At 46.4% G+C, this 9,187-nt stretch overlaps 1 protein-coding gene across 1 annotated transcript in view; it reads left to right on the forward strand.

Moving 5' to 3' along the window:
* LOC139239475 (solute carrier family 22 member 6-A-like) overlaps positions 1-8,736 on the forward strand; it is a 62,106-nt gene extending 53,370 nt beyond the window's left edge. Inside the window, exons 9-10 of the mRNA XM_070868253.1 lie at positions 1,683-1,886; positions 8,554-8,736. Of these exons, the coding sequence (XP_070724354.1) occupies positions 1,683-1,886; positions 8,554-8,647 (298 nt within the window). The 3' untranslated portion in view covers positions 8,648-8,736. The remainder of the gene's footprint in view (positions 1-1,682; positions 1,887-8,553) is intronic.
* The last annotated feature ends 451 nt before the right edge of the window (positions 8,737-9,187 follow it).

A 9,187-nucleotide genomic window follows, 5' to 3' on the forward strand; every position in this document is an offset into this window, starting at 1 on the left:
TTGGGAAATTTATTTCAGAGGGGGGCCGGCGGCATCGCCCACCACAGACACGCCGATGTTCATAAAATCGCAGTCTTCATTATCGTTTTCTATTTTTGACATTGAATCTAACTATATTGTGGTTGCTATTTTCCCACTTTCAAACCAGTTATTTACCCAACTTTATTTCCCAGAACTAATTGTCTTGCCGCCATAGCTGTCGGCCGACAAATAAAATAAAATGGCATCGCCGGCAGCGCCATCTCCCCTTTAAGGGCGGCCGGGCCACCGACCAACAAGGAGTGCATCAACACAAAAAGCTGTCGGGGGCACCGAACGGCGGCCGGAAAACATTTGGAGGTGAATTTCCCTCCCGGGGAGGCTCCATTGCGATGCGCGCTCTGATGACGTCTTTAATGACGTATCAGCAGGAGCGGGGTGTAAGTGGAGGGAGTGGGGCGGATCTCCACGCTGAGCTGAATATTGCTAATGATGGCCATTCTGCTGCAAGTCGGTGGAAATTCCACACCGCCCTGTGGCGGCCACTTTTACGGCAGCCAGAGGACTTATTGGGAGGGCAAATTCCGGCCCACTGACTTTGGACAAAATTGTCGATGCATTCTTAAAGGCATTCCCCACTTCGCACACGTTCTTTACCTTTAGTCCAGTCTATTTTTGGATAATTAAATCATGCAATATTATTGTCCTGTGGTTCTTGCATATCTCAATGAGCTGTCTTCAGATATCCCCCTCTATCTCACCGCCACTACTTGGTGGCCTATGATGCACACCAAGATATGTACCATTTCCCTTCCTTTTTTTTAACTCTATTCATATGGATTCCATCTTAACTCAATCCCCATGTACATCTTTACATCTAGCCCTGTAATAAAATCCTTTACTAGGCCTGACGCCCCTCTGTTTTTCCTGCACTGTCGCTCCTGGATATTTTGTAACCAATGTTCAGTTCCCAGTCTTAACCTAGCCTAAGACATGTCTCTATTAACACTTTTATATCTCACCAAACACTTTGTAAATTTATGTACAAAAAATGCAACCTTTCCTCTGTTTAACAATCTTACTCATTTTCCTTCCTTCTCCTTCTGTGCTAAGTTAGGTGACCTCAGCTGGGCCAGTCGAGCCTTTAATTAAAACTGCTACAACCTTCCTACGAGTGGCTAGACAATCACAATTTGAGGTTACATGAATGACGATACTCCAACACGTCATGTGTACACGTTTACTGGAATGTCTGCAACAAACCTCCATAGTTTCAATCGGAAGTGGTATGCAGTATGCATCATTCGAGACAGGTGTCTCTTCTGAATTTTAGTTCCCATTCCCAAAAGCTGTATGTTGCGGATTTAATCCCTTGTGAGCCTAATTTAACTTAATAACAAGATCTTAATTTAAAAATACACAAAATTCTTCTGAACTCAAATAGTCAAAGCTCTCGAACTTTAGAGGGCTACATCTGTATTACAGGCAGGGGTATGGTTTATATCAGAGTGCTGCAATGAGTGGGTGGGGTATATCAAAGTATTACAGTTACAGATATAAGACATATTAGGGAGTGTCATACTGAAGGAATTTGTACCACACCCCAGTAGGATTCGAGGAGAAAAAAGAAAGTAATTATTAGAAGGTGAAATGATTTATCAACTTCTGACTCACTTAGTTTGTTTGTTTGTTTCCCCTTGCAGACAGACGGGTTTGGGACTTGTGAATGCGATGGCTCGGGCGGGAGCCATGGTAGCACCGGCTATAAGACTGACCGGTGATTATATACCATTTCTACCAATGGCTACATATGGTGGAATGGCGATAATATCTGGAGTTGCTGCCTTTTCCTTACTGGAAACACTGAACGTTCCTTTACCAGACACTATTGAGGAAGTGGAAAGCAGGTTTGTAATGTCAAAACTTCACGATGATTCAGGGCTCAATTTAAATAACAACAGCTAAGATTTCAATATATTAGAAAATAATGGGTACTCAACGTAGTGTTAGAGCCATTTCAGTTCACTTCTGCACTTGTGGCCCTTGGAAAACTATTACGAGGCAGGGTTGCCATATTTGAAGTAAAACTATTGGTCCAACAGTTTAATCTTTTCCTTTCTCTTATTTTAGGGAGGTGTCTGGTCTCCAACAGGCAATTTACCACAGCAGCATGATAGCAATCAAGCAGAGTCTGTGGGGAATTGTAAGGTCCAGCTTGCATCCAGTCACTTCATGGGGCTGAATGTTGGTTCACTCTTAAGAGTAGACCTCAAACAAGACAGAGTTTGGGACTGTTAGTAACAGTACTACAGGTTGCAGCACATACAGCTATACATAAAATCTTCTCAAAGTATCATCATAACAATTATTGGTCATCTTTTCTTATTGAGAAACCAAAGAGAAAGGCCCAAGCTCATAGTACAGGACACCATCAGGGATGAAGTGCAAATATAAACTACTTGCATTGTAACACCGTATCAGATAGAAATGCCTCAAGACTCTATTCAATTCATTATTTTTGGAGTGCTATTGCTGTCGATATGTAGGGAAATTTCACAACCTTTCTGTGCTTGGAATTAAATAAAAAAGTTATTTTTTGATGGTGTTGGCTGAAGGAAGAACATTGGTCAAAATATTAGGAGAACTTGTTGCTCTTGGAATAATGCCACGGTATATTTTATCTCTACCTGAACAGGTAGATAAGGCCATGCATTGACAGCACCTGTGACAGTGCATGAATTTCAATAGGAGCCTGTGCAAAGTCACGATGCAGGGAGCATATGTGAGTTTACAAACAACAGAAAGGGAAAGTACTCACCATAGGAATATTGGAGACACCAAAAAGGTTGTTATGGAGAGGGAGAATTTAGAGTGTGGAGATGAAACACTTTGAAAACGAGCTGAGAATCTTGTGTCTAAATTGCAGAACAAATGCATGGCTGAGGGTCTCAGCAGCAGCAGAGCTGAGGCAGGGCCAGAGACGGACGATATAACGGAGGTGGTTCTGGTGATGGAATGGATATGTGGCCGGAAACACATCTCAGGGTCACATAGGATGCCAAGGCTGCGAACGGTCGAGTTCAGCTTTAGACAGTGGCCAGGGAGAGGGATGGAGTCGGTGGCTAGGGGATGGAGTTTGTGGCGGGACTGAAGACAATGGCTTTGATCTCAATATTTAGTTGGAGGAAATTTCTGCTCATCCAGCACCAGATGTCAGACATGCAGCGTGACAAGCCAGAGACATTGGAGGGGTTGAGAGAGGTGGTGGTGAGGTAGAGCTGGCAGTCGTCAACATACATGTGGAATCTGATGTCAATGTTTTCAGATGATTTCACTGAGGGGCAGCATGTAGATGAGAAATAGGAGGGACCCCAAAGATATATCATTGGGGAACCCAGAGATAATGGTGTGGGATCGGGAAGAGAAGCCATTGCAGGCGATTCTCTGGCTGGAGATGAGAATGGAACCAGGAAAGGGCGAGTCCCACCCAGCTGGACTACGCATTGGAGGAGGATACTGTCATGTATTCAACAGTCATTGTAATCTGTGTATAAACTGACCTAAGTTGTACACCGTGAGAACATTGACCACTAGGTGGTGAACTTGTGGGAGACACTCCTAACCTGGACTTTCAGATATAAAAGGGGAAGCTCCACCCACCTTCTCCACTTCAGTGCTGGCAAATAAAGGACTGGTCACAGAGTGACCTTCGCTCTAGTATGGGCCTCGTGTGCATTTGTACTGTATAGTAAGGATATATTATTGGCGACGAGAAACTGGGATTTAAACCACGCGAGCATGGCCACTAGCAGCACAGACGAGAGGTACTGTGTTGGTGATGATTGGGATGATTTTATTGAGAGACTACAGCAAAGTTTCGTCACTAAGGAATGGCTGGGACAGGATTCGGCCGACAAACGCAGGGCTCATCTCCTGACGGTTTGTGGATCCAGGACGTAGGACCTTCTAGCGCCAGAGAAGCCGGCGGACAAGACGTTTGAAGAGCTCAGTAAGTTGATCGGGGAACATTTTAAACTGGCGAGCAGCATGCACATGGCGAGACACCAGTTTTACACGCACCGGAGGCGAGAAGGGCAAAGTATTCCAGACCTTCGTGGCAAGCCTATGTAACTTCCCAGATGCATGCAGAGCGGAGATGCTGCGAGACTTTTTCATTGAGGGCATCGGGCATGCTGGGGTTTTCAGGAAACTGATTGAGACCAAAGACTTGACCCTGGAAACGGTGGCTTTGATGGCACAAACATTTATCTCAGGGACCAGAATGATGTTTGACAAAAATCTTCGTTTAAATGCAGCAAATGGACAGGGAGTCAGCATTGTTAACGTGGTACACAGTTCTCCAGGCAGTCAGGGGCAATCGGACATGCCCGAGCATGTAGTCGAACCCAAAGGGGGAATTCAACAGAGACAATGGCTAGCTGAACGGCGATTCATGCCATTGCAAGGGATAATGCGGCCAGTAATGGGGCCATCAAGACCTGTAAATGGTGTGTTTAAGGACAGTTACAGAGACAGTCAGAGATGATCGACTGGTAATGGACCTTTTGTCTCCAATAACGGCTCATGTTGGAGGTGTGGAGGCAAACACACAGCCAGAGCTTGCAGGTATCAGCAATATACCTGCAGAAATTGCAATGTCAGCGGTCACTTGGCGTGTATGTGCAGGAAGCCTGCAGCCAGGTTGATATATGAGGAGGACGGGTCCGATGTAAGTCCTACAAGGCCAAATGGACACTGGGGGAACTCGCTGGAAGCTGAAGTTCAGCGAGTTCATATGGAGCACATATATAGTTCATACACCAGGACGCCACCGATAATGATGGAAGTGCTCCTCAATGGCATCCCAGGAGCTAGACACAGGGGCCAGCCAGTCCATGATGACTATCAAACAGTTTGACAAGTTGTGAGCGTCCAAGGCCAGGAAGCCAAAATTATTGCCGATTGACGCACAGCTACGGACACATACAAAGGAGATCATTCCGGTGCTCGGCAGCGCCACGGTAGTCGTGACCCACAAAGATTTGGAGAACAGGTTGCCACTCTGGATTGTCCCGGGGGACGGTCCCGCACTACTGGGGAGGAGTTGGCTTGCTGTCATGAACTGGAAATGGGGCGATGTCAATGCAATTTCTTCTGTGGAGCGAGTGTCATGCTCACAGGTCCTGGACAAATTTGACTCATTATTTCAACCCGGAATTGGCACTTTCATGGGGACCAAGGTAGTGATTCACATAAACCCGGACACCAGGCCAGTACACCACAAGGCCAGAGCGGTGCCGTACATGATGCGGGAAAAGATAGAAGGCGAACTGGACCGCTTGCTGAGGGAAGGCATCATCTCGCCAGTCGAATTCAGTGACTGGGCGAGCCCGATCCTGCCGGTGCTCAAGGTGGATGGTTCGGTCAGGATATGTGGCGATTACAAGGCCACCATCAATCGGGTGTCACTCCAAGACCAGTACCCACTACCGAGAGCGGAGGACCTCTTTGCAACGCTATCCGGTGGCAAACTTTTCTCAAAATTGGACCCGACTTCAGCTTACATGACCCAGGGAGTTGGGGAGTGAGTCGAAGAAGCTGACCACCATCACGACACACAAGGGGTTGTTTGAGTACAACAGATGTCAGTTTGGGATTCGCTCGGCCGCCACGATCATTCAACGAAACATGGAAAGTCTCCTCAAATCGATTCCAAGGACGGTGGTTTTTCAAGACGACATCCTCATCACGGGTTGCAATACGGAAGAACACCTCCACAACCTGGAGGAGGTGCTATGCTGACTGGACAGGGTAGGTCTGCGACTGAAAAAGGCGAAGTGCGTCTTCCTAGCTCCAGAGGTAGAATTCCTGGGGATGAGGGTAGCAGCAGACGGGATCAGACCTACCGCGTCCAAAATGGAAGCAATCCAGAGAGCACCCAGACCCTGTAACATGACAGAGCTGCGTTCGTTCCTGGGGGTCCTGAACTATTTTGATCACTTTCTTCCCAAATTGAGCACGCTGTTAGGTCGCAAATGGGTCTGGAAAGGGCTTTTGATAGAGCACGCAATTTGTTATGCTCCAACAATCTGTTAACACTATATGACCCATGTAAGAAACTTGTTTTAACGTGCGATGCATCGTCCTATGGAGTCGGGTGTGTGTTGCAGCATGTTAATGCCAAGGGTCAGTTACAGCCAGTAGCTTATGCCTCCAGAAGTCTGTCCCAGGCAGAAAGGGGCTATGGGATGGTAGAAAAGGAAGCGCTTGCATGTGTATATGCAGTAAAAAAAAATGCACCAGTACCTGTTCGGCAGGAAATTTGAGCTGGAGACAGATCACAAACCCCTTATGTCCCTTTTGGCCTACAACAAGGCCATAAATGCAAATGCGTCGGCCTGCATACAGAGGTGGGCACTCACGTTAGCCGCCTATGACTATACAATTCGGCACAGACCGGCCACCGGAAACTGCGCCGATGCACTCAGCAGGCTCCCACTAGCCACCACCGAGGGGGCAACCAAGCATGCTGCTGAGATGGTCATGGCTGTTGAAGCTTTCAAAAGCGAAGGCTCACCCGTTACAGCCCGTCAGATCAAAGTCTGGACAAATAGAGACCTGCTACTGTCTTTAATCAAGAAATGTGTCCTGAATGGGGACTGGGCAGCCACGTACGGGGCATGCCCTGAGGAATTTAAACCATTTCACAGGCGCAAGAATGAACTCTCGATTCAGACCAATTGCCTACTATGGGGCAACCGAATAGTCATGCCCCAGATGGGCAGAGAGACGTTCATCCGAGAACTCCACAATGAGCACCCGGGCATTGTCATGATGAAGGCAATTGCCATTTCACATGTTTGGTGGCCAGGGATAGATGCAGACCTGGAACTTTGTGTTTGCAGGTGCAACACGTGTGCCCAGCTAGGCAATGCGCCCAGGGAAGCCCCCCTTAGCCCCTGGTCCTGGCCCGCCAAGCCATGGTCACACATCCATGTGGACTACACAGGTCCTTTCATGGGTAAAATGTTTTTTACGCCTGCTCCTAATGGATCGAGTGTGACATTTTAAATTCAAGCACATCCTCTGCCACGATAGAAAGTCTACGGGCAATGTTCGTCACCCATGGTCTACCGGACGTCTTGGTAAGCGACAACGGCCCATGCTTTACTAGCATTGAATTCCAGGACTTCATGGCAGGAAATGGTATCAACCATGTCAGAACAACGCCGTTCAAGCCGGCTTCAAACGGCCAGGCAGATCGAGCATTGCAGATTATCAAACAGGGGATACTCAGAATCCAAGGAGGTTCCCTACAAAGCCACTTATCACGCCTTCTGTTGGCCAATAGATCCCGACCACACTCGCTCACAGGGGTTCCACCCGCAGAGCTACTAATGAAAAGGACGCTCAAAACCAGGTTATCCCTTATACACCCCACCATGAAAGAAATTGTTGAGAGCAGGCGCCAGTCACAATGTGACTACCATGACAGGAATGCGAGGGCGCGATGTATCGATGTCAATGATCCTGTTTTTGTCCTCAACTACGCTGCAGGGCCCAAATGGCTCGCAAGCACTGTGATTGCCAAAGAGGAGAATAGGATTCTGGTAGTTAAACTTACCAATGGACACAACTGCTGCAAACAAGTGGATCAAACAACCCCATAGAAGAAGCAGAGGAAGAACATGTTGTAGAGTTCACTTCACTTCACCACAGCTGACCGAACACCGGAACCAAGTGGAGGAGAGCCCAGTTACTTTGAGCAGTTCGGACAGGCCTGAGGCACCACAAACAGCAGACACTCAGGCCAGCGCCCAACAACCGGAGCCCCAACTTAGGCGCTCTACAAGGGAGCGTAAACCACCTGAGAGACTTAACCTGTGATCCCAATAAGACTTTGGGGGGGAGGTGATGTCATGTATTCAACTGTCTTGTAATCCGTGTATAAACTGACCTAAGTTGTACACCATGAGAACACTGACCACGAGGTGGTGAACTTGTGAAAGACACTCCTAACCTGGACTTTCAGTTATAAAAGGGGAAGCTCCGCCCACCTTCTCCACTTCACTGCTGGCTAATAAAGGACTGGTCACAGAGTGACCTTCTCTCTAGTATGGGCCTCGTGTGCATTTGTACTGTATAATAAGGACATATTAGATACTGTGGTCAACCACGTCAAAGGCTGCAGACAGATCGAGAAGGATGAGGAGGGATCATACACCAGTCACATAGTATGTCATTACACTATTCAGGAAGGACCTGGATTCAATGCACAGTCTCTTTTGAGATAACTAATCGCAACTGGAGTGGTAAGAGAACTGCTACAATTGGCCTCAGCAACCCCTGGGGTTCCCACTTGTCATCGCAATCCAGCGAACTCCCGTGGGAAATTGTGGGGGGGTTTTTATGCCTGCTGAGAAAAGGTCTTGGCTTAGATGAGACGTTGGCCTTGATTCTTTATCTGGGCTCACATGAAGAATGGCCACTTTGGCGAGGGAAAAAAATTAGACAATGTAAGAAATGATAAATGTATTCTAATCACTAGTTGTTTTCTGATTTATTTATTTCCAGAACAAAAAAAGGAGCTGAAAAAGAAAAGGAGCGAAAGAAGGGTGAGATTCCACTGCAGGAAACACACAAAGCACTGATGAAACAGACTGTTTAACCAAACACAGCTCACTCTCAACGCACCATCAGCCTCTGAGTGACTACGTGATGAATGACCCTTTTTAACCTATGTTCACCTTTTCACAATGGGCCATACAATAACACATTCTTAATGTGTAATATGTCTGATAATTCATAAAATAACGTTATACAATAAACATCTTCCATGATAGTCTTAATTTATTATTTCAAATTGCTTCCACAACCAACACTTTGAGTCTGTAACCATCAGTACTTCAAGCATCAAAATCTTGCAGGGTCCCAGTATGTGTTCCAGATGCTAATTTTAATAAATAGTAATGTACATTCTTTTAATTGTTATTCATTTCATTGACGGCACATTAAAGGAACATCTCCATTGTTTATGTACGTAATTTCTCTTGCCTATCACAAAATGCAAGAAAAAATTTCTTGTCCAGTAGGTAATCCTTCTCTCATCTACCTGAACTAATAATCCGTTCACGTGAGTTCAAATCCCACCATGGCAGCTGTGGAATTTAAATTCAGCTAATTAAATAAATCTGGAATAAAAAGCTAG

Source organism: Pristiophorus japonicus, chromosome 27, assembly GCF_044704955.1.
Source record: "Pristiophorus japonicus isolate sPriJap1 chromosome 27, sPriJap1.hap1, whole genome shotgun sequence".
Taxonomy (NCBI): Eukaryota; Metazoa; Chordata; class Chondrichthyes; family Pristiophoridae; genus Pristiophorus; species Pristiophorus japonicus.